A 27,092-nucleotide genomic window follows, 5' to 3' on the forward strand; every position below is an offset into this window, starting at 1 on the left:
ATCCTACAGGTCCTGGGCATTACTGCTATTCCTGTCCTTCTGATATAATGAACTCTTTGGGCCAGGCACCTCCCTCCCAGGCCGGGAGCCACAGGAAGAGTAAAGACGACACCACTTCAGGTGATTCCTAATGGCATTGCTTCAGGAAGGGTACATACGTTAACAAGGAAGAAAATCTTAAGTGGTAAAACTACCATGGAATTCCAGACCCTACTGAGCAGCTGGGGGAGATGGAGGAGTTACAGAAGTCATAGCAAAGATTACGGCTCGGGCTTCCCTGGTGGCGCAGTGGTTGAGAGTCCGCCTGCTGATGCAGGGGACGCGGGTTCGTGCCCTGGTCCGGGAAGATCCCACGTGCTGCAGAGCCTGTGCTCCGCAACGGGAGAGGCCACAGCAGTGAGAGGCCCGCGTACCGCATTAGGGCTCCTTGGAAAGGAAAGCTGGGAAATAACCATGGGGAAAGATAGGCAAAAATCATTAAATTGCATGTTTTAATGAAAAAAATATTTTGGATAAAAATGATTATAAAGAACCAAATTCATATCTTCTGTAAATATAACTTCACAATAAAATTAATGGGGTCTAGGAAGAAGGCATTAACAGCTTTTTGCCTCAGAATGAATTTCTGTGCATTAGAGTGAGAAATCAGGTAAACAGATACAAAACATCAAATGACAGAGTAAGGAACAATGGAAAATGTAAGGAAATTATGGGCCAGATTCTTCTTAATATTAAAGAGAGAGACAGAAAGAGAAAAAGAGAGGAAGGAGTGGGGAGGAGGCTCCAAAAAGGTCAGGAAAAATAAAAGGCCAGTGACTGTAAAAGGGAAAATGACTCATAATAACAGGAAAAATTATGAAAAACATAAATATTGACTATAAAATACCAGTGGGCAAAAGAAAAATAAGAGTTAAAGAAATCATTGAAACTGCACATCTCTGATTCATTATTTGTTCTTTAAATTCTTCTGTGAAGCTCATCAGCTAGGAAAGGTACATTATGTGATGAAAATATATTATGATTTCTGGCTTAAAAAGGGGGTGAAATTAAACGCATTATTACTTCTCTTCCCTCTTCTAAAACACACAGAAAACAACAAAAATTGTGAGGCACAAAGGAAAATATCAGATGTAATCAAACAAACAAGCAAACAAAAAAGGCTCCCATTCTTTTACAAACCATGAAGCATACACACACGGGCTGAATTCAGGAAGGATGCTGAAAGCTGACAAGTACCTCAAGTCTCAAGCAGGAGCAAAAAGGTTTTGGCTAAAGTAATGTCATAAATGTCTAAAGGGCATATGCAATGAGCCTTTGGTGAGAGTGGCAAGACATACAACTGAAGCTCACAGAGACACAGTTTGACACCACATCACAGAAGGGGAGGCAGAGCTAAGAGAAATGGTTAATATTATATTCCTATTTACCTTTGTATTGTGTTATTATTATATTCCTTCTAGCCAAGGAAGGCTTCCAGAGTCAGTGACATGCCTATGGAAGTTCCAAGGGAGTAAGGGGACTTCCCTCGTGGTCCAGTGGCTATGACTCCACGCTCCCAATGCAGGGGGCCCAGGTTCAATCCCTGGTCAGGGAACTAGATCCCACAGGCTGCAACTAAGAGTTTGCATGCCACAACTAAAAGATCCTGCATGCTGCAACTAAAAAAAAAAAAAAAAAAAAAGAAGAAGAAGAAAAAAAATTCCAAGGGGGTAAGCCAGTAAAAAGTAACAGAAAATATACAGTCTTGGATTTTCTAGATAATTCTTTCATGCAGAAAGTTTAGTCTTTACAGTTTATACCAATGGAAATTTTCTCTCAGATGAGTATTCTGATAGGTGTTTGCATTTTATAAGGCAAGTCCAGAGAAGGAAATATCAAATATATTATGTAAAGCATTTAACTCTGTTATGTTAAGCAACAGAGTTTGAGAGATTTGGTAGATGGCTTCAATCTGAGTAACTATCTAGGTTTTCAGAGGGTAAGGATGAGGAATGAACAGAGAAGTGTGACCAGATTATACTACTTCCTTGTGTTGTTGTCAAGAGCTGAGGGTTACTTCATCCGAGAAAACACAACTCAGTACATAGAAAAAGCAGTTCAGTGATAGTCTGGGTGTCCACTGACTGGTCTTAGAACAAGCACGTAGAGGTTTCTGCCAGGTATAAATAAGAGTCATTGGAAGGATTTATTTTTTTTAAGTTTTTTTTTTTTTTGGCTGAGTTGGGTATTTGTTGTTGTGTGCGGGCTTTCTCTAGTTGCAGTGCACGGGCTTCTCATTTTGGTGGCTTCTCTTGTTGTAGAGCATGGGCACTAGGCAGGCAGACTTCAGTAGTTGCAGCATGTGGGCTCAGTAGTTGCAGCACACGGGCCCTAGAGTGCATGGGCTTCAGTAGTTGCGGTACATGGGCTCAGGAGTTGTGGTTCTCAGGATCCAGAGTGCAGGCTCAGGAGTTGTGGTGCACGGGCTTAGTTGCCCTGCGGTATGTGAGATCTTACCAGACCAGGGATTGAACCCGTGTCCCCTGCATCGGCAGGCAGATTCTTAATCACTGAGCTACCAGCGAAGTCCTGGAAGGATTTAAAAAACAACTTTCTGACTCTGCCTACAGAGGACCTTGGACTTGGTACATGGGTTTCTATTTTTCCCAGAAATCAGGTGGCCAATGAAAGTTCTGAATTTGAATTAGATAACACACTCTTAATTGTTCTCACAATTTAGAAGCATTCTCTCATTCTTTTCCTGGCTATACACAGGTTAAAATCTATAGAATCTCATGGGGCCCCAGCCCTTTAAAGAAACATGGTTTATGTACAGACAATGGATGATTAACAGTTCTGTAAAGGAAGTTAAGCTAAGGAGGGAATCTAACTGAAAACAATGAAAATCAACGAAGCCAGAAGAGACCCAAATATTAAGCAGCATTTACTTAAGTGATATTAGCTAATGGCACCGCTGGGTAAGTGAAGAAGTATGAGCTAATACTGACTTCCTCTCCCAAGTTCAAAACTACCAGAATGGTCACAGACCCACGGAACATACATTTCAAGTTTGGGCTGCTTAAGAACGGCTATGGGTTGAACTGTGTCCCCCTAAAATTCACAGGTCGAAGTCCTAACTCCTAGTGTCTCGGAATGTGACCGTATTTGGAGGCAGGGTCTTTAATGAGGCAATTGAGATTGAATGAGTTCATTGAGGGGCTCTGGTCAGTATGACTCGGGTCCTTTTAAGAAGGGGAGATTGGGAGAGGGATACACACAGAGGGAAAAGCATGTGAAGACACAAGGAGAAGGAGGCCCTTTACAAGCCAAGGAGAGAGGCCTCGGAAGCAATCAAGCCTGCAGACACCTGGATCTCAGACTTCCAGCCTCCAGAATCGTGAGAGAATAAATTTCTGCTGCTTAAGCTACTCAGTCTGAGGTGCTTTGTTATGGCAGCCCCAATACGGAAGCCTATAATGAGCCCTTTTCTGCCTCTTAGAAGCCTGATGTAAGACCCAAGTTTCTTTCGTGGTTAAATGCTTTTGTACATCATACTCACAATCCCAACAGGAAAGGCCAACACAGCCAGCATCCAGTCCCGGAGAGAGATGAGCTTCTTGAGCTGCCTCTCTTGTTCTTGGCTCCCACTTCCTCTAGTCAGGAGACTGGAAAGATCGGTCAGCACACAGATGCCAAAAAAGACAGCTTGAATAACCTGGAGGGAGACAATGATTGGTATTAGTCAATAAGATCGAAAGAAACCCAAGCTGTAGGACAGCAAACAAGCTACACCTTTGCAACATGACACAGGGTAAAAGAGGATCAGATGCACGTTTTAAGAGCTATTAGCCCTGCAAACCGAAAAAGAGTCAGACATTTACAACTTGCTACCATAGGTGAGAAAATTCATCTTAAAAACACTGCTTCCATTTTTGCACACCTAAGGACAAATGCAAAACATGCATGGACAGAAAGGGGTATCAGTTCTCAAATGACATGTCCCTTATTTTAAAACATCACATCTGTGGTTTAGTAATATTGACTAGTGTGATTTAACAAACATCTAAAAAGTGCAAAGAAAAAGGCCTAAAAAAGATCAATAGGGCTTCCCTGGTGGTGCAGTGGTTAAGACTCCGCCTGCCAATGCAGGGGACACAGGTTCGAGCCCTGGTCCGGGAAGATCTCACATGCCGCGAAGCAACTAAGCCCGTGCACCACAACTACTGAGCCTGTGCTCTAGAGCCCGTGAGCCACAACTACTGAGCTCACGTGCCGCAACTACTGAAGCCCATGCACCTAGAGCCCGTGCTCCACACAAGAGAAGCCACCGCAATGAGAAGCCCGTGCACCGCAACGAACAGTAGCCCCGGCTCGCTGCAACTAGAGAAAGCCTGCATGCAGCAATGAAGACCCAACACAGCCAAAAATAAATAAATAAAATAAATAAATTTTAAAAAGATCAATAATAAACGAGACAATTTAGTCTGAATGTGAAGAAACCTCCCTATGATTTAATCTCTTAGAGTCAAAATTTTTTCTACCAAAGGAAGTGGTAGAAAGCTTCTAGTCCTTGAGTCATAGAGAAATCAACTGAATGCAATAATCAGGACTGAAATGGAGCAATTTTCTGTTGTCAAACTTGAACTAAATGACCTCCTTCTCAGGTTTTCAATCTTTATGAAATAAAATCTGTCCAAAGTAATGTAAACTTAGATACCCACACCATTTTCCCAAATAATGTACAACAACCACTTGTACATTCCCCAATCAATTACAAATTGAATTACTGACATCAGCTATGTTTACTTGGACTATCACAGAGAGAGAACATTGAAACCCTAGAGCCCAGTTATTTGTGAAATTCCTAAAGTGGGGGTAAAAGTATTGATGATCCCTAGCCTCGAGTGAAGGCAGGCAGCATACTGTAATACAGCTTGGCAGATGATAATTCAAATTATGGAAAGGGCAGAAAATATATTCCCTAGGCTCAAAGTCATACCCATTTAGCACCAAGAATAGATTCAGGGGAATTTTTCTGATTTCGTTTATAAGAAATAATTTACTGATGATTTATTTGTAAAAGATACAACTTTACTCATTATGTTTAGCAAACATAACAAAATAATTTTTTTAGTGAATTACCATCTTGGCAGTGGAACAAGTCTGTGAAAGCTCTGTTCCTTCCTGAGGCACAGAACAAAGAGAAGAAGGACCCTCAAAGTTACCCCCAGCAAAGCACTGACATACTCAGATGGTTAAACTCTTATCTTAGCCACTTTGAAAGTTCCCACTAATGGAGATTCCACCACCAGTTTTAGTCAAATAAACAAAAATCCTGCAGTATTTTTTACGTCTAATACACCAGGCTCTTCTGAACTCAACAGATCCTGCTATTATCAGTCATTCTTAGTCAGAATAATGTTCTATTCTTCTTCATAATTTAGGCTATCTTTTGTCTTCAATGACTTAAGGGTTCTTGCTTTTCTACAACCAGAAAAAACAGAGGAGAAGTTAAGACTGCCACCTTGAGCATGGCACAATTAAAGTGTTGTCAAGAATCATGCTGTGATGACCAGAAATGATTTAAATGACTCAGAGAATAATTTCCTACTTGGGAAAATTTTCCATAGCACATCTTACGACTTTAGATGTTAGATCTTTATGTCAACCCTAATGGGGGTTGAGAAACTGGAGTGGCCATACTGGGGAATAATAATCTCTATGACAATCTGGCAGTGAACATATTAAAAGGTGTCTTACCTGATCGATAACCAGGGAAATGCAAATTTAGATAGCATTTCTCATCCATGTAACTACTCACAATTTAATTCTGAGAGTACCAAGTATTATAAGGATGGAGAATAACCAGAATCCTTATGGTGGGAGTGCAAATTGGGAAAACCATTTTGAAGAACAATTGGCAATATCTAGTAATTTAAAGATGCATATACTCTTTTATCTAGTGACTTCACTATGAAGTCACATTTACATGAAAGTTAAATTTAACATTCATTGCTTCAGAAAAATGGCACAATCTAAATATCTCTTAATAGTTGACTAGACAAATAAATCATGCTATAGTCACACAATGGAATTCTAAGCACACATCAATTTTTCATTCTCACAACAAAACACTAAACAAACAAAAAAGGAAACAAAAAATGCTGCGTATTGACACCATTAAAATAAATTTCAAAAAATGCAAAGATAAATTTAAAGATGCATGTATATGAAGTAAAATATGAAGAAACACATGGAATTAATAACAGTAAATTTAGGTACCTCTACAAGGAGGATAAGATTGAGGAAAGCACACAAGGGCCTCAACTATATCAGTATTTTATTTCTTAAGTTGATTATTGGGTATACAGAAGTGTAATCAAATGCTGAAAATCTGTGAAAAAGAGGAAATCTTGAAAGTCACTACAGAAAAAGACATCATGTACAGAAAAGTAAAGACAAAAATTATCTCAGACTTCTTGTATAAAACAACACAAGCCAGAAAACAGTAAAATGATATCTTTAAAGTGCTTAAGGGGGAAAAACTGTCAAAGGTGAAAGACATTTTCAGACAAATAGAAGCTGAGAGAATTCACTGCCAATAGCCTTTCACTATAAGAATGTAAAAGGAATTGAGAATATGATACCAAATATAACTTCAAATCTACATTAAGCAGTGACAGTTGCTAAAATAGTAAATATGTGGATATCTATAAAAGATTTATCTTCTAATTTGTTTTAATTTTTAAAAGATATTGACTATTTAAAGCAAAAATATAACAATATATTGTGAGGTCTTAAACATAGTTAGAAATAAAATTATGACTATAATAGTACAAAAGACAAAAAGGAATGGAAGGCATACTGCTGTTGAATTCTTAGTTACATATAAGGTGGTATAATATTATTTGGTAGAAGACAGTGATAAGTTAAAGATGCATATAGTAAACCCTAGAGTGACCACTGAAACAATAAAATGGAGATCTTTAGCTAATGTATTGGTTGTCTGTGTGGCAAAACAAATTACCACAGACTTAGCAGCTTAAAACACCAATTTATTAGGTTACAGTTCTTTAGGTCAGAAGTCCAGGTGGATTAGTCTGGCTTCTATGCTCAGGGTTCCACAATACCAAACTCATAGTGTTGGCCAAGTAGGGCTCTTATTTCAAGGTTCAAGGAAAGGATCTACTTCCAAGCTCATTCTGATTGTTGGTAGAATCCAGTTCTTTTAGACTATAAAACTGAGGTTCATGTTCCCTTGTTAGTTCTTAGCCAGAGTCACTCTCAGCTCCTTGTATCTGCTCTCCAATCTTTGTATGATGGCCCCCTCCACATTCAAATCCAACAACAGAATATCAAATACTTTTTAGGCTTCAGATCTCTCTGACTCTTCTGCTTTCCTCTTCTGGCCTGAAAAAGCTTTCTGATTTTAAGGGTTCATGTGATAAGATCAGGCCCACATGGATAATGTCTCTTTCTTAAGGTCAACTGTGCATATATCATAGTGTAATCAGAGGAGTTATAGCTCTTTCATTGACAGGTTTGCAGGATTATAGTGGGATATCTTTGGGAGTCAATTTAGAAATTCTTTCTATCACAGCTAATAAACCAATACTGGAAATAAAATGGAATACTAACAATATCAAAGTAGTCCAAAAGAAGTCAGAAATTGGGAAAAAGGAACAAAGAATAGATGACACAGAGAAAAAAATAAGATATCAGACTTTAATCCAACAATACCTATAATTACATTAAATACAAATGGTTTAAACTCTCCAATTAAAAGGCAGAGATTGACAGATTGCATTTAAAAAGCAAACAGCACTTCAAGTGTTAAGGTACAGATTTGTTAAAAGGTAAATGAACACGAATGCTAATCATAAGAAAGATGGAATAGCTATAATAATAACAAAAAGTAGGTTTCAACATAAAGAATATTACCAGAAATAAAGAAGAACATTTCATAATGATAAAGGGATCAATTCACTAAGAAGGCATAATGATCCTAAATGTGTAATACCATAGCTGAGCCTCAAAACAGAGGAAGCAAAAACTCATTTAAGAAGGGTTTAAATTATTCAATAAGTGTTTGTTAAATAAATAAATGATTCACTGGTTCTTGAGAAACAGACACTTTTATGAAGATTTAAAATGCAAGTGAAAGGGGAGAAACAATCTCATATTCTAGAAGAGAAAAACAAAAGAAGTTCTGCAAATATAAATGTAATAGTCTAAACAACATTTGCCAAATTTAGAAGATTAATGGTATTATGAAATCTTATACTTCTCTACAGCTGATTCCTTTTCTTACTCTTTTTATCCACTGGTGTCATCTAACACAGCAGTCCCCTCACTATTACCTGGTGGCTACCCTGTCACTGTCTGTAGGTCTCTCCACTGGCTCTCCCCTGCTTACGACCACAGTATGGCCGCCATGCCTGAACTGCTGTGGAAGACTTCCCCAAAGTGAGTATGTGGAAATCAAAGAAAGGAGGTACCAAAAACAATTTTCACCTGATTTCCAAACATCAGGAGACAGAGAGAGAATTGTTGGGTTTTGTTAGGGTTGTTTTTTGTTTGTTTGTTTTTGTTTTGTTTTTTTAACACACACTGGCTAATCCTCAAAATGTAATACCTAAAAATTATGGAACAGGCCATCATTCCCTGCAGAGAAGCAAGGATTGACTTTTGGTTATTTGCTAGTTTAAGAAGCAGTTAGCCAGAACTGTTAAACCATTTTAGATTTCTGCTACTTTGTTAAAACTTGATTTGAGCTGACAGCTAACAAATCACATTAGAGACATTTTACTCTATTGCCTATCTATATCCTGTTGTCCATTGTAACTTAAAATTCATTAAGTTAAGAATGTGAAAGTCACATGGAGATGCACAAGTGAATCACGTAGGATTACCTTGAAGCATTATTCAGCTCCAGCCATTCTGCAGAGCTGGCATTTCCAAACCATCAACCCAGCATGACACATATACACCATCTGGCTTTGAGTTCTTAGCAGGCTGGTTGCTCTTATTATTTTGTATCATCATGTGTAGAAATGAAGTGGTCAAATGTACCATATCTCTCCAAGAAATATAAATAGAAATCTATCAGAATGAAAAAAAAAATCCCAGGATATTTTTGAGTCATTCTAGCATTTGCTCCTCTAGAATGTTCTCTACTGTTTAATTCGCTCTGCATCTTCTCTCCGCCCCCTCAATTCTCCCTGTCAGAAATCACAACTTGTTTACTGAGTCATTTTAGGTTTAGGTTCATTTCCACAAATGTGGAAATGTACCAAAGTTCCATTCATAGCTTTATATTTTTTACACGAGTTGTTTTTATTAAATTAATTTAACATTATTTTCCTTTTTTCTCTGGAATGCACTAAACTATTACAATTCTGTTTGTACTAGAGGGCAAATTCATTAAATTTCTAACATTTACTCCCAAACATATATGATATAGTTTATCCAGAATGGGTTTTATTTCACTTCACTAGGTCATCTTCGATATCCTCATTTATATGTAATTGTACCAAAGCTACAGTCTATATATCAAGTTATATCATTACTTCAGTTGTTAATTTTTATATTTCAGCCTAATTGGCCAAACTCAGGCAAGAACCAAGGATGCACCAAAATAAGAAAAGCAGCACCTTAAGTAAGAAATGGAATCACTATTTGTATGAATTTTTAAAGACAGTACAGCTGTCTTGACCTTTGGGAGTAAGATTTCCAGTAACTTGTATCTATCACGAACTGCGTTTTGATTATATTGTACTTTCATAAGATTAATGCAAAGAGTACCACAGTGTTTGTTTTGAAGATTTTGCTTAATTTAAAGTTAATTTTAGACACGGCAGACAGAGGAAATAAGAAGGCAGAACTCTGAGGGGTGGCAATGAAATTGGAGTGACGTGGATCATGGAATGAAGGAAAACTGTGGAGAGAACAGATGGGAAAAAGGCAGTGAGATTTATAGGTGTCATAAGGGAAGGCCTAAAGGAGTCTTCTGTATGAGGACAGAGCAAGGGGAGATGATACAGAAGAAATGAAAAATCTATCTAAACTCTTTTGTAATTAGTGTACTATATTATGTATAGTAAATGTACATGTAATCTAGGAAAGAATAGTAGAATAGAAAGAAAGGAAAGAGAGAGAGAGAGAGAGAGAGAGAGAGAGAGGGAGGGAGGGAGGAAGGAAGAAAAGAAAAGAAAAGAAACGTGACGCATGCCCATGTAACATACATGGATGTCTTGTATCTGTGTAATTTCTCCTATGCAGAAGGGTGAATAACACATTTGGAAAAATGGGGTGAGTTGGAGGTCTTCCTGTATCTCACACAGTCATATATCATGTGGTACTATATAGCATAAACAGTTATTTTACTGTCAGTTCATTAAAAATTTCAATGCAGTTCTTGCCTAAAAGCAATCCATGGCAATTTGTGTGTTCAGTGAAGAGTGAATTTGACTGAAAGGAGTTAAACACCATGTTGAAAGAATACAAGAGCTACAAAATAGCAATACCATAACACACAATCTTCTAAGGGACTCCCCCTCCATTCCACAAATGCCTTACTTTTTAATACTACACAACTCCTTCTTATTATCAAGATCAAGAGTGAATCCCAAACGTATTTCGACACCAAGCGGCAGTGACTCAGTATGAAATCAGATGACTGAATTCTGCAAGGATTCTTTTGCATTTGCTTCCAGTGCCTTCCTTGCCTGAGACATCTGAACATCTGTGGCAATTCTACAGTATAGAGTCCATCAGTTACATGGAAGCCATGATCAGTTACACGTTTGAATGTTACTCTGTAGAGAAATAAATGCATTTAAAAGCACCACAAGTTCTCTCTGCCTCCTTCATCCACTTAGACTATACCCATCAGATGTACTGCCTGGTGAATTTTCTGTTACTACCCTTGGCGAGAGTTAGCCTGAACAAGACAATATGGTTCTCTCACTCTAATGACTGTAACTTTATTTTTCTAAATCCGCCATTTAAGTGATGTGCTTTAAGCCCAAGCATTTTCAAGAAATCTTCACCACAAACATTTCTGAGGAGATGGACTCATTGCATCATCAAGCCCGTGGTTTTCAGAATGTGATTTAGAGTCCTTGCCCATGTACACAGACATTTACCTCATACTGCTCTATCTCATTACTGAAAATCGATGAGGTCAGCCATAAGTCACCACTGGCTAGCAATCCATTCAGACAGACAGAAAGAAAAATAAGCTTTTCAGTCAGAAATAACGCACTTAGATAAGCAGCTTTGGAAAGGAAAGCTTTTCCACAAAATTCGTTACAATATCACAGAATCATTTTCAATATCTAAGCAAGGAGAACAGTTATCTAAAGAAAACATTTGGATGTGCTTCACAAAGTGATGGGTGCAATCATGCCATGTTCCAGCACCATCCTGATAACAGCACCGCAGGGATCTTCCCAGAGATTCCATTCTAATCTGCAAATACGACAGAAAATTTCCCTCGGGTGTTTTCACGGTGCTACACTGACATTAGAAGTTACTCAAAACTTTTATAGGCGTAAAGATTTTTTTCAACTATTAGTATTAATCCTTTCAAATACTGAATTAAACACACCATTGATTTATTTAACAAATATTTATTGATTACTACATACAAAACACTTAGTAAACTACTAACACAGACTATTAAATGATTGTACATTGTGCGGCAAACGTGAATGTACTTAGAAGTGTCTAACCTCTAACTTAGTGGCACCTGCATTTGCTAAATGCACAATAACAGTGGTGAACAGTTATTTAAAGAAAAAAATGTTGTAACTTTAATAACACAAATCTGTTCTGAAGTGCATTAAATTTTCTAACACTGTAAAATCGATTTTATCTGACTAAATTTTTACTTGTGGTAACAATTTACTGCAGCAGAAGATGATTTAAGTGCCAAACATAATCATTAGTTAAAGAGTTAGATAAATCTGAAACCTAAATAAAAAAGGACCTGAATTAAGACCAAATCAGATCTTAAGTAATAAGTTGACATAGAATCATAACCCATGCACAATCTGTATATAACAAACTAAACTATATGTATTAAGAGCATATACATCTGCAGGTAAAGTTGTATTAATACAGTTGCTTAGGAAAACATGGCCCCTGTCCACAGACGTTTCTATTTTAATATTTATGAATCTATTGATTTTGATATAACGTTGAGTCTACATAAAGACTATGTCTGCATAATTGTAGACAAATACTTGGCAGGGAACTGAATGGTTAAAATACTTACAAAAGCAGTTCCCTGTTTCTAGATGCTGCCTTCTGCCTTCAGAAACAGGGTCTTCCACACAAAGCTTCTGGATGGGCTCTGAAAGGTCTCACTCCCTAACAGATAATATTTTCTATTTTTAACTCAAACTGGCCATTGTTGTACCACATTAATTTGTTTAATATACCATTTTGAAGTTTACTGGTGCAGAGACTGAAAGGTATAAGATGAAACATTCTTTTCATTTCTATTCTCCACTAGTTCATCTATGACTCCATAATATTTTGCCTCTAGGTTAAGAGTATTTAGAAAATCCCAGGGTTCTTATAGTTTGAGAAAGTATGAAGCTAGTGCTGGAAGGGTCCTACCGCCAATCAACTCAAGTGCCAATGTAAAATCTCAGAAAAAATGAAAGGTCTCTAAGACATTTTATAATTACATCAATGATACAGAAAAGTCTGATAATATCAATTGTGGAAGATGATGTGGAACAATGCTAGAGGGAGTATATTTTGGTTCAATCACTTTGGAAAATAATGGCATTATCTAGTAAAGTTGAGGAATCATATACCTATGAATGGTCTTATGTATGTCTCCTGGTACCTAGAGTATACAACACGGAATGAGAATGGAGTTTTAGGTATATGCTTCTGTCCTTCAGAAGGGTATGAAATTTTTAAAAGTTAGAAGTGGTACTGTTATTAGGAAACTAAGAAATACATTACAGTTCTCAATTACTTAGGTAACAAAGTAAATACGACCATTACTTTCTTCACAAAGTTATCACCTTATGTTTCTATTGAGAAACAACCTATTCTTACAGCTTTAAAATAGTTGACCCTTGAACAACATGGGTTTGAACTGCCCGAGTCCATTTATACACGGATTTTTTTCAGTAGTAAATACTACATACTACATGATCTGTAGTTGGGTGAATCCACAGATGAGGAACCTTGGATACAAAGGGCTGACTATAAAGTTATACATGGGTGTTTCTATTGCATGGGGTTCGGCGCCCCTAACTCCTACCTTATTCAAGGGTCAACTGTAACTTAATGGACATAATTTTGAGTCATAACTAAATTGTAACACGATTTTCTTGTACTTTACAAACTGGTGACATTTAGAACACTGGATGTGTAAGTTTCTGCTAGGTTTTATATTTTTCGTTGCCTTTTTTTAAGTAGGGTAAGTTTAATATAAAGAATGATTAGGCTATCATAGGAGAGTAAGTATTAGATGTAAACAGAATGCTAGAGGGTGCCCCAGGGCTCAGAGAGAGTACCCAAGGAAAGAAGAACTTGGAAGAAGCCCCCTCCCCAAGGATGGGCTTCAGACCTCACTAGAGAAGGTGTGTTTGCAGCCAGTTGGATGGTGGAGAAATTCTCCACCAAGAAGCAGCCTTCCCAGGTAAAGGAGGCCTCTGCTGATGGGCAGGTGCACAAGAGTTGAGTGACCACTGTGGGCAGGAGACCTGGTGCAGGTGGTGCTCTTGTTGGAAGAGCTGCAGGGACTCCACGTTCCCTGCCTGTGGCTGGGCCAGAACGATACTAAATGTCCTTCTACCCACACAGCTGACCACTGGGGCAGCAGCTGGAATCAGTAAGTGAAGCTCCATCCTCCTGCAATGTTCCTTCAGTGCCCTTTACTGAGAAAGCTCAACATTATCCTCAATGTGAAGGAGAAATGCTTAAAAAGTTATGGAAGAGCAGGCATTATAGGGTGAATTTGGAGCCGAGAGACAATAGATATCTCATTTAATTCACCATGACTTCCCTGATATTTAATAGCGTTGCTGACAATATTTTAGTTATTCTAATGAAATGCTAAGAATGAGGGAAGGACATTTGCTTTTAATTACTCAGATAGATGGTCTGACCTATCTCTTGACTTTGGGTCATTTAATTATTTTATGCTATCTTCTATAGATAGTACACCAGGAGAACTGATGGAGATATTATTGTAACACTTTAAATATGATGCAACATTCAAAGTGGTCAAATTTGCTACTAATTCGTGGTACTTGTGTTCGATAGAGAAGGCTGAAGTGAAAGACCAGAGCTAAAATTTGCATGCATATTGAAAATTAACCAATCTCTACCATACCTTTCCTATTCATATCTGAATTGTTTATAATGACAAAAAAAATCAAACAACCCAAATGTGCACAGACTCAACCATGGATAAACAGAGGTATTAAAAAAATAAAATACAGCAGTGAAAATAAATTACCTAGAGTTACGTATATCAACACAGATGATTGCACAAGCATAACACTGAACAATAAAAGCAAATCTTAAAAGACCGAAAAAGTATCACACTATTTAGATAAAGTTCTAAAAGAAATGAAAAAAAAAACAACCCCACAATATTAGACCAGGGACACACATGTGGTAAAACTATAAGGAAAAGCAAGACAAGAATAACAATAAAATGCTACCTAGAGCAAGTTAGAGTCCCCCTCTCCCTGCCCCAATATGCATTTCAGGTCACCTTTTATTTTTTTTTTTTTTTGCCACTTGATTCAAGTGTAATGAAATCATTATTAGTGTTGCTGTTTTATAAATGCCTGACTTTCTTGTAGACACATGGCGGCAGGGTTAGGTTTTAGTTCAATGTTGTATCCCTAGAGACTGGCACAACATCTGGGGTGTAGTATTAACACACATTTACTAATTACAGAATTAACGACAGTGGCAAAGACAGCTGAGTGGAGAAGAGAGGGGACCTGACTTGGGGCCAGTAGAAGGATGGCCGGGAAATGCTGGGGGCCCCATAAAGAAGGAGATCACACGGCTATATTTCAACTGAGCTGCACTGTTTTATTACAGGTGTCCCCCGCTCTCCGAAAGTAGAGTGTTCGTATGAACCTCTCAAAAGCTGAAAAGGGTAAAGCAGAGAAGCAATTACCTTAGGACACATCTTGCTAACAGGTGCACAAAATAAACTGACATAAAGCACAGATGCTCACAGACACAGTTCAAAGCTATGGTGGCTTGATGCTGTGATACTGAATGTACTTCCAGGGGAAGAAGCTTGGCAATGCCATTCTCACTGCTCAGGAGCATCTATAACAACTCCCTGTAAAACAAATGCTAAACGTTCTTTCCACTTTTCCTCTTTTTTTTTTTTTTACATAAAAGTGAAAGTCCTCTATGGATTTCTTTCAGTTAGGGAAAACAGGTACTTTCATAAAAGCCAAGTGGTGTACAGTGAGCTCTGGAAAATCGGGGGGTACCTGCAATTTTTTCCAGTCGTGCTCAGTGCCCCAGTCACAAGGCACGTAAACGGACCTAATGGGTATGAGCGTTGGCCGGGCAAACCCACAAGGTGCTAGGGCAGTGAGGGTGCCCGGAGCTGAATAACTAAAGCGCTAGATCACAGGGTTTAGAGTGGTTAGAGAAAAACAGGGGAGGGATACAGCATGAGCTATTTTTTGGCGGCGGGGATGAGTCACAGGTCCGGTAGGAGTGAACACGTTGAATGATGGGAGACTGTGATCCAAGAATGAGCTAGAGGTCAAGCTGTTCTCAATGACCAGCAGACCCAGGGATGGCTGTGGCAAGAGGATCCTGGGCGGTTATGATAAGAGTCAGGGGAGTTGAGGAGAAAAAAAGTACCGTGAGGAGGGAACTTCATGCACTGATGTGATTGTAAGTGTCTGGGACAAAGAAAAATTAAAAAAGAAAATGGAACCAAAATGCGCAGAAGCATAGGTTCTAAAAAAACATCAGAGATAATTTAGAAACCTATCAATTAAGTGTATCAATATAAAATATATGTTTATAAAACAGTGAACAGCAACTGAGTGCCTTGCAGCAATAGAAATACAAGCAATGGCATTTTTCCTTTCAGTTACATTAAGGTAATACATCTTCTTTTGACTTTGTCACATTTCTGTTCTCATAAACATACAAAGTGTGTGTTTAAAAGCTAATAAATAGTAAAAACCCACCAGCAGCCAAGGCTGTACACGAACAGAACAAAAGCAAATAATGAATATACCCCATAAAGGGGTAAAGGCAGTCTCATCACTTTTATTGTGGATGGGACAATGAAGGAAAATCCAAAATCTTCTGGAGTTCCAACAGGCATTAATAAAAATACACAGTTCTTCTTCTAAAAACAGTATTCATCTGGAAACTTCTCCCGACAGATTCTGATTCAGTACCACCCATTAAGAAATCAAAATAAATTTAAAAGTATAAAATCAAGAAGAAACAGCCTAAGAGTTCTAAAAACTCAGAAAACAGAAAATGCGTATTTTATGTTGCTTCATAAGGTACATTAACTTTGAAAGCTAGCAATAATTTCCTCACCAGAATAACAAATAAATGAAAATAATCTGTTATTGGTTAGAAATCAGAAAGTATACTAAATTTTATATCAGGAAGCATACTAAAATTTATAGATGGCTGTCTTTTTTTATTTTTCAGGATCATTTTCTTAAAAAATAATTATTTATTTTTTAAACATCTCTATTGGAGTATAATTGCTTTACAATGGTGTGTTAGTTTCTGCTTTATAACAAAGTGAATCAGCTATACATATATATATCCCCATATCTCCTCACTCTTGCGTCTCCCTCCCACCCTCCCTATCCCACCCCTCTAGGTGGTCACAAAGCAACGAGCTGATCTCCCTGTGCTATGTGGCTGCTTCCCAGTAGCTATCTATTTTACATTTGGTTTTGCTGCGTCCTTACATGGCAGAAGGGTCAAGAGACCTCTGTGGGGTCTCTTTTATAAGGGTACTAATCTCATTCACTAGGGCTCCATTATCATGACCTAATCACCCCAAAGATTCCACCTCTTAATACCATCACCTTGAGGGTTATGATTTCAACATATGAATTTCGGGGGAGGGAGACACAAAAATCTAGTCCATAGAAAACGTAAAGTTGTAGTATGCTCACACATTCTGAAGGAAAAAAAATATATACGTTTCATTCTTAACATTACATGGATGTTCAACTTACAGTCAATAAGTCTCTTGATCAGAATGCAGCAGCTGAAGGTTGATGTTTCAAACTGGTAAATGCTAGAAGAAATCACGTAGAAATATGGTGGGCAAATAACAGCTAATCTAGCCATCTTTTCTGTTGTGACTGACATCAGATGCTAGAACTGAATTGAAAATCGTATCTACAGGTGTTCATCAAATTATGTCAAATTTATAGATTGACCACGAGGAAGCCTATGTATAGTATATATAACATCTGCTTTGGCTATTTAGAAAAAATCCATTATTGATTTTGAGCCCAGGACAGAATATACTTTTGTGACAACAAAATATTATGAATGAAATCTCCCCAAATGAAGAATCAGAAAAATCTTTCTTTTTAGTGGCCTTCTTTTCCTTTGTTATGCTGTGATTGTGCTAATCACACCAAGCAGTGCTCTGAACAGGGTTTACAGGGAGGGACGAAGGCCTCTGCCCAAGACTCTTTATCTAGGTAGAAGCCTCAAATCCCAAACACTGGAGGAAGAAGGGATAAGCCACTTAGATAACTAAGTCCAAAGTGTTCATGAGCTACTGCAAACACATAACTGTTTTCCCCTTTATCTTAAGTGAAGGCTCCACAGTTTTGCAAAGCCTACCTTCCTCTGGGAGTATAGGAAGCGTAGTGCTTCAGTGCTGTTCTCTTCCATCCACAGTATATGCATGTATCATGATCAGGACCAGCTGCCTGTGCGCTTTTGGATTAGTGGTTGTTACCCATGCGCAGAAGTGGATTTTACTCCACTGAACTCATAACTCAGGTATCGCTCTAGAGATGGATACATCTTGAGAGGGCAGCATATTATGAAAATTATTCCATACTTTTGAATTGCTTTGTCTTCCAAAACCTTTGATTTAAAGATATATGTGGCAGAGTTTATGACGTTTGATATTTAAATGGAGCACATATGGGCAAAAATCTAAGTTGCTCTGGTAGCCAGAATGCTCCCAGACATGAGCTTAGAAATGTGTTACTAAGTGATGCAGAGAAAGTACTATGAAAATTCTTTCTTTGGAACACTCTCCCGAAGCTCCACATAGGGGTGGCATTGGCAGTGTTTTTCTTTCGGTCTCTCAATTCCCTCTTTGTTGTAAAACTCTTAATAAGATATTATAATTTCGTTACTTATTACCACTACCAAATCATAAGGCAATAAATGATAGGTCTTGGGGTTATGCTACTAAATTAATTCCTTTGTTTAATTCATTTTTATTTTTTATGTTATTGTAGCAAGAACACTTAACATGAGATCTACCCTCTTACCAATTTTAAGTGTACCACACAGTATTATTAATTACCCGCACAATGTTGTAAAAAAGGTCTCTAGAATTCATTCACCTTCCGTAACTGAAACTTCATACCCGTTGATTAGCAACTCCTCATTTCCCCCTCTGCCCACCGCCTAGCAGCCACCATTCTACTCTCTTCTATGAATCTGATGATTTTAGATGCCTTGTATACGTGGAATCATGCAGCATTTGTCCTTCTGTGACTGGCATATTTCACTTAGCATAATGTGTCAAGCTACTAAACTAAGGTCTTTAAATTGAATAAATATAGTCAACATGTGAAAAGGCTCTCTACAGATACATAATGACAAAAGCATGTTTACACAAACCATTTTCTGGAAGGTGTCTTTTATATAGAAAAATTGGCCCCTGTCTTAAGTCCAATCAACAGGTCTGTCTTACCTTAACGTTGAAAGCATATTGTAAATAATGTATACATCTATTTTAGTAATATTATAATCTCTGTGGACCCAAATTCCTTTGGTGTTTTTCCAAATCACGTAGTAAATATAGAGATTGAGATGACTATTTCTACTTGAACACTATAATGAAACATTCTGCACAGGGCTGCAGGTAACCAGCTCCAGTGATGCCCAAATCATCTTTGTGCCTGAATCAATCTCTGATAGGAAAATACTTTAAGTTTTTCATGTCATGAGGACAACATTTAGAAAAAATGTGTGTGTGTGTGTGTGTGTGTGTGTGTGTTTGGTAGTCACCACAATTGAACAGGTTGTAAAGGCTATACATGAAATATACCCCAATCAAATTTTGCACCCAAAATCATGATATACTGCATTTTTCCAAAAGCGTGTTACAGTAATATAATGATCATCTATATGGTAGTCTACAACATCTAATGTGCTTTTATATAGTTGTTATGCAAGTTGGCCTTTCCCCCTTTCCCACTGGATATCCCTTCTCAGTCTCTTTGCTAGTTCCTCCCAAACTTCCCAACCTCTAAACTCTGTGTACCCCAGGGCTCAGATACTGCACTGCTTCTCTTTTCCAGCCACATTCACTACATTGGAGACCTGATCCAGTCTCCTGACTTTGAATACCATCTCTGCGATAAGGACTCCTATCCACAGTTACATCTCTAGCCCAGACCTCCCCCTTGAAGTCCAACTATCTATTCTACATCCTCACCCGAATGTTTCAAATAGGCATCTCAGAGTTCACAGGTCCAACATCAAACTCCTTGTGTTCCCCCACAAATATGCTCCTCCCACAGTCATCCTCCTCTCCATGGATGGCAACTTTGACTTCATAGTAACGCAGCCCCCAAGCTCTGCTCATGCAATTCATTAGCAAATCCTGATGGCCCTAGTTTAAAAAATCATCTCCGGAGTCTGACACTTTGTACCACTTCTAGTGCTACCTCCACGGTCCGTGTCACCACCAACTCTCCCCTAGATTGTTGGAAAAGCTCCCATCTGACCACCTTGCTTTTCTGCCTTTCTCCACTCTATCCTCCACAGCAGCCAGAATGAGGTTGTGAAAAGTCAGATCATGTCACTCTGCTCAAAGTCCTTCAAAAGCTTCCTATCTCATGTGCAGTAAAAGCCAAAGTCCTCAATAGCATGTTCCACAAGGCCCTTCCCTGTCTCCTGCCACTGGCCCCCTCCCTCACCCTGCTCCAGCCCCAGTGCTCTCCTCTTTGGAGCCTCTAAACTTGCTGTTTCCTTGAACTACTTACTCACTGTCTTCATTCAAACATTAGCTTGTAGTGAGGCCTTCCCTGTAACTCTCTGTAAAATGTCCGCCCCTCCTCCCCAGTGACACTGCCTAGCTCTCTTCTCTGCCTTTTCTTTTTCTTTACAAGAAACATTTTTTATATCCTCCCCTTTCTCTCCCTAGAATCTGATAGCCTTGAAGGTTGGGATTTGTTGTATACGTTATCCCCTGGAGCTCAATAAATACTTGCCAAATGAATGAATGAATAATCAAATTTTAACTCTTTTTGTCTTCTTGCTTAGGATACGGTGGCCTGGCCTGCTCAAAATCATTCAACCAGTATGTTTTGCAGGCTGACTGTGAACCCAGGTCTTTTGATAGAAAGCTCATCCTCTTTCTACCGATGCTTGCTAATTAACTTGTAATACCACATTCTTACCATCTCAGGGGGTGGGCCTGGTTTTCTGATTACTCACTTTTAACCCCAAATATCTACCAGTGCATGTCTCAACAGAAGAACATAAAAAATGTTCACTCAGAGAAGACGGTAACCACTTCCTGTCTATATTGTGAGCCCATCAAGGACAAAGATTATATTCTATTCATTCTCAAATCACCAGTGCTTGGTTCAGTGCTTGGAACAAGGCTGGAGCTAAATGTATGCTCAATCAAGAAGGAGAACCATATTAAGCTAACCCTAACCAGGAATATCGAAAATGTTGACAGTACATCTGACAGGTGTCATGGCATTCTGCCCCTTGCTCATTCACGGGGCAGCCAGGACACCTGATGGGAACTCTGCTACTTTACGAATCTCCAGTTGCAATAAATGAGGAAGGCCGAAGCCTGGCTCTTCAGCAAAAATTATATCCTTGGTCAATAACAGTGTGGTCAACCACAGGTACTTACTTTGTGCCAAGACCTTTGCCTGGCGCTTAACAATCTTATTTGACTACCACAAGAGTCCTTTAAGATAGGTATTGTATCACCATTTTACAAACTATAACCATGTAACTATGAGAGGTAGAGTGAATTCCTCAAGCCTGTGTACATGCCGCTATCAGTCAGTCTTGGAATTAGCCCTCTTGACTTCTACACAATGTTTTATGCCCTCACACAAAAGCTTCTTTTAAATATGAAAGATAATAGGCATTATATTTGCCTTGCCTCCCAAGGTATAAAAGAAAGCAAATATTCTGGTTCTGAAACTTACAGCTTTCTGTTACATTTCTCCACATTCTTTTACATTGACTTAATTCTTATTTCAACACTGTAATAGAAATGGGGAGTTCTAAATGAGTACAATCTTTCAGGGATGTAATTTGAACAGATGAATCAAAAGTCTTTAAAATATTTTGATAAATGCATCTTACTGGGTCACAAAAACTTACAGACAAGAATGTTTATTTCACTGGAGTTTATACTATTAACAATCTGGAAATTGTTAAACTGACCAAAATGACGTATTTAAAACTTGAAGGAATGGTGGGATGTTTATATATCCTTGAAACATCATGTCTTTGAACAATAGTTAACAACTTGTGAAAATACTCATATAATCAAGTGTGAAAAACAAGTAACAAAAAGTAACCACAGATGACTATAGTTAATGATATTGTATTGCTTATTTGAAAGTTGCTAAGAGAAGGATCTCAAAAGTTCTCATCACACACAAAGTAACCATAATCGCAACAGCAACGACTAGTATAACTGAATGCTGACTGTGTGCCAGGCACTGAGCTAGGCTCTCTACTAACCCATCTCATTTAATCCTCACAATAACTCCAGGAGCCAGGGACTCCAATAATCTCGATATTACAGATGAGGGAATACAGGCCCAGAAAGATATCCGACATAGAGCATGATCTCAAGTTTTTGTAAAACATACAAAGAAACAGAGACCTAAAAATACAGGTTTTAGTCAGGATACTTGAACCAATCGATGGACATGATACTATAAGGGTATATAGTATGCCAGGATGCTATGTTCTAGTGATGGACTACCAGTAAGCTGACATCCACTGAAAATCTTATCACTGTTTAACTGACTTTTTCAAGTGGAAAAATACACACTTACAAGCTGAACATTTTATTCAAATTATAACTCACTATGTCTAATCGGTAATAAAAATAGTGCTGGCCTCATATTTGCTTGTATTCTCTTTCTTTCCCTGCCATCACTTTCACCTTTGTGCATTTTCTTCCCCACATATTTTAAAGTGGAATCAGAGAAGTTTTTCCATTCATATTTCTGAGAACTTGTTGAAAACTTGTAATGAAAACAGCAAGCTAAAGCATAAACTAATTATGTCAAAGGTTCTCACGGTATTTCCCCTTAGGAATTACCTAGCATTGTTTGAAACTAGTTATACTGTTTTTCAGGAGAAAAAAACAAGCATTAAATTGACTATCCCTAGAAGAGTTTTGAAAACAGGTATGTTTTGATAGCTCGGCTTGAAGGTGTACTTTCTATGAACTTTCCTGCTATTCAGGGCTATGAAGTAGATGAAACAATTACCTGTGTGTCTGGGTGAGTTGTTAGATTGGGATTTGGTTTGTATTCAGATCAAGTTAAGAAAATGTTTACAGTGCGTCTCTGTCCTAAGAGAACTCACAGAATCAACAAGTCGTTCCAGTACTTATTAGTGTGAGGGACACACCTACTGAATTAGCCTTGGGGAAGAAAAATCTTAAAAAGGCATTTTAAATTGTGGCTACCTGTATAGCCTGGGCTACTTTCTGGAAAGGAACAGTAGATTTGTTAATATATGTGGAAATACACAGGGCAGAATCTGCTTCTCCGACTTACCTCTTTCAAAGCTCTGATATTTATTTATGTGCTCACCATCCCAAACCACTATCATTTTAACACAAGCAGAAGACTAGCTCACATCTATGTTTTGCAAATGCTTTTACATCAACCTGGTATGCATTTTAATTTCAGTCCACCTAGTCTACTCTTACTCATCCTTCAAGACACGCTCCTCTCTCCTTGACAAAGCACAGCTGGAGGGATGACATACACCTTGGTGCTGAGATTTTATATTGTATATTGGTCTGTCCTTGAAGTTACGTCACTGTATTTAGGTGTTCATTTCTGTCTGGCTGCCCTAGAAGACCGAGCTTTTCCTGAAGAGGAGCATATGCCCTATTCATCTTTAGATTCTTAGGTCCAGTTCACCTGCTTGAGTACTCAGCTGCTCTTAGCAAAGTTCTTTTTACACTCTGAACTTCAGTTTCCTCTTCTGTAAAATGGTCATAAGAATATATAACACACAGATTTACTGTGAAGATTTAATGAGATCTTGCACTTGGAAGCGCCTGCAACCTAGGCTCTCAATGACTGCTGACTTGAATTGCTGCAACACACATCAAAATAGTAAGTCAGAATGGAGCAAAATGCCTGAGACCTAGATCCTCACTACATGATTATCAGATGAATAAATATAGCAAACAGAAACCAAAGGGTGTAGACCAGCGGTTCTCTGAGTTACAAGAACTTCAAATATATGATGAAAGCTATGGCCTTTCTTCCCCTATGCATACATACTCAATTTTGTGTGGAATTTCAGGAACTCTCCAAACCTCCTGAAGTTCAGTCATGGTCCCTCAAGTATATAGGCATCAGAACAAGGCCCTACCACAGACAATCCTGTATACAGACTAGATTACCTTGGTCCAGATGAATTCCGCTTCCTTCTCTGACTGCTATAGTGTCAGTTCATCCTAAACTGCACAAGGCTCTGGCCACCCTCCAGGCCCAGTAGAACACCTATGGAATCACTCTCAACCATGAAGTGTCCTCTCCTCAGATAGGGATAGAGGGAAACCAAAATGTGAAGATCCTGCTTTGCTGGATTGTTTTCTGGGATTTAACATTATATCTGAAAAAAGAACTAGACTGAACACTTCAAGGTTTTAGGTTCTTCTCATTCATCATAAAGGCAAACATTTACAAAGTCAGGGTGAACTTTTGTCTCAAGTAGGGTTGGGTTTTGGTCAGAGAGCTCCTGGGCACACAAAATAAGATGCTAATTCTCTCAAGTCTCCACTAAGCTTAATGCATATATATCTCTCTAGTCAAAATAGAGCTTAATGCATATATCTCTCCATCCAAACCTCATAATGTTTATTTACATGTTCTGGTATCAACTGTAAATATTTTAACTCCTATACAGTTCTCTGCCTCTGGAGATCTGAGGGACAATCTCAGGAGAGCAACCGATAACACCGACTACAGTGTTATAGGGTTGCCAGGAATTTTCCTGGAGATGATCTTTACTCAGCGGATTATCTCCCCACACATTATTTCTCTAGAGATCCCTTGCGTACACTTTAATAGAACTCTCTTAGACCTGGAATCAGGTGCCGCTTCTTCCCTGTTTTAAAAACACCTGTAACATGGCACTCATCAAATCACACAGTAATTACCTGTTAATGTTTCTGTTTCACCTTCTATATTGTGAGAGCCCATGAGCAAAGATGATGTCTTATTCATCTTTGCATCCCCAGGGCCTAACACAGTGCCTATTTATAAAAGCAACTGTGGAGGGAGAACACAAACATGAAAGGCATGTTTCTCGCCTTCAAGAAGTTCAGAGTGTGGGGGGGGATCAAAACAGATAAACACGATGCAATATAATATTAGAGTCGAGACTGGTGGGGAAGGATGAGATGAAGTCTCACTAGAGTGTCCCATCTGCGTTGAGTTCTGGAGAATGAGTAGGAGGCCAGAAGGAGGGTGACGGATGAGGAGAGGGCTGTGCCTGTTCTGGGCAGAAGCAGCAGCACTTCTGAAGGGCAAGCAGAGTGACGGAAGGGACCACGAGCGGTTCTGGAGAACTAACATCAAGAGAGGAGACAAGAGAAGTAGAGAGGGGCTCCAGCAGGACCAGGTTTAGAAATCCATGGTGAGGAGTTCAGCCTTTATGTCAAAGGAGAAGTAGAAGCCCTGTACGGTTTTAAACAGGGGAGCAGCTCATTTCAGAGAGCTCACCCTGAGAGCAGATAACAGCTTGGAGTGTGAGAATGTTGAACGCAGGGGAGCCAATCAGGAGGCTGTTTAGGAAGGCCAGGTGTGAGGGGATGTGGGAACAGAAAAATAGTGGATATGGAGAAGAAGACTGAGACTGCAGAATGTTGAGGATATTAAGGAGGAAGACTAGCCAGGATGATGTCACTGGACATGGGAGGAGAAAGGAGAGAGAGTCATCAATAACCACCTCCCAGTTTCAGGCCCACTGTAAAGGGTGCCACTCACCAAAATGCAGAGCATGTTACAAAGCATCCATTTTTGACATTAATTGTAAGGTGTCATTGGGGCACTAAATGGAGAAGTCCAACGAGCAGCAGCTGGACAGAGGTGTTTGTGGCATAGGCTATTTCAAGACAGCCTCTGAAAGTATCAGAATGCTGATTGATCGATGAAACCACAGAGATGAATGAGTTCCACTAGAATGAGAGTTCACAATGAGAAAACTGAGTCTGAAGCTGGCCGTGTGTAATCCCAATATTTGCAGGACAAAGAGAGCCTGGAAAATGGCCTGATGAAGAGTGTCAGAGAGGGAAGAGAAAGACCAGGAGAGGATGATGAACGTCAAGGAAGCCATGACAGAAGAGCTCCATGGAGAAGGAGTATTTCAATAACCTCAAATACTGAAAAGAAGCTGAGGAAGTACAAATGTTTCCACTGAACCTGACAAAGAGGAGGCTTTGTGTCTTGATGAGAAAAGCAACTTCAGCAGACGTCAGGAGCCAGTGTGAGAAGTCATTTGGAGCTGAGACACTGAAGTCAGTGAATAAGAAATATTCTTTCCCAAAGCATGTCTGGGGAAGGGAAGAAAAACAGAAGAGTAGAGGGAATTCCAAGAGACTTCTGAAACTCTGAAGCAGTATGCTCTCACTGACTCATGCATGATTTATTAAATTTTGAAGATTTTTTTTATTTAATGGGAAATCCACTTGATGGTAAATCCAACAAGTTTATCACTTAGTCACCTGGATAATATTTTGATCATTAATTATAAAATTTTTAATCTCTGGTGATTGGTGAAGTAAGTCAAAGATGTAGAAAGGTAGGTCCGGGATATAATTTATTTGTTTAGAATGGGCCTTTGCTTCAAGTCAATGAATTTGGTTCAGATACTTAAAATACACATTGGTTTCTTCATTCAACTATGCAATTACCCAAGACAGTAAGTCAGTCTGCTTCTCAATATTCTCTGTCATTCTTCCCACACCCATCTGCTGCTTTTAAGATTTCCAGAGATTCCATCTGGACAAGACATACTGCATCTCACCTACCTTAAACCACCAACCAAAAAATCCCCCACCTCCTCCTCAAGGCACAAGGGCACTTCCTCTCTTCAGCTTCAAAATAGTTTCTCCATAACATTTTGCTTAAGTTTGTGAGTCTAAAGGAAGATTTTGCTTCTATACAAACTAGAAGCAGCTCTCTAACCAAAAGGAGGGCACATAACTAGGAATAAAGCTAATAAAAGGTGTGTGAGACCACCACATAGAAAACCACAAAACTTTACTAAGATAAGGTTAAAGGAGTCCTAAAGAAATGGAGGAATATACTATGTTCCTGGAAGGTACAACAATGCAAAGTGTGAATTCTCCCTAAATGGACAACATTCAATGTTATTTCAATTAATAACCTAATTTTTGTGTGTAAAAAATGGCAAGCTGGGCTTCCCTGGTGGCGGAGTGGTTGAGAGTCTGCCTGCCGATGCAGGGGACACGGGTTCGTGGCCTGGTCCGGGAAGGTCCCACATGCCGCAGAGCAGCTGGGCCTGTGAGCCATGGCCGCTGAGCCTGCGCGTCCGGAGCCTGTGCTCCGCAACGGGAGAGGCCACAACAGTGAGAGGCCCACATACCACAA

The 27,092-nt window shown here is 38.9% G+C and overlaps 1 protein-coding gene across 2 annotated transcripts in view; it reads right to left on the reverse strand.

Annotated features, from left to right (window-relative positions):
- AIG1 (androgen induced 1) overlaps positions 1 to 27,092 on the reverse strand; it is a 234,197-nt gene that overhangs the window by 165,222 nt on the left and 41,883 nt on the right. For both annotated transcript variants that reach the window (XM_082855613.1, XM_082855612.1), the window contains exon 2: positions 3,539 to 3,694. In XM_082855613.1, the coding sequence (XP_082711739.1) occupies positions 3,539 to 3,694 (156 nt within the window). The remainder of the gene's footprint in view (positions 1 to 3,538; positions 3,695 to 27,092) is intronic.

The sequence above is a fragment of the Leucopleurus acutus genome (genome assembly GCF_964270905.1).
Source record: "Leucopleurus acutus genome assembly, chromosome: 15".
NCBI classification, from domain to species: Eukaryota; Metazoa; Chordata; class Mammalia; order Artiodactyla; family Delphinidae; genus Leucopleurus; species Leucopleurus acutus.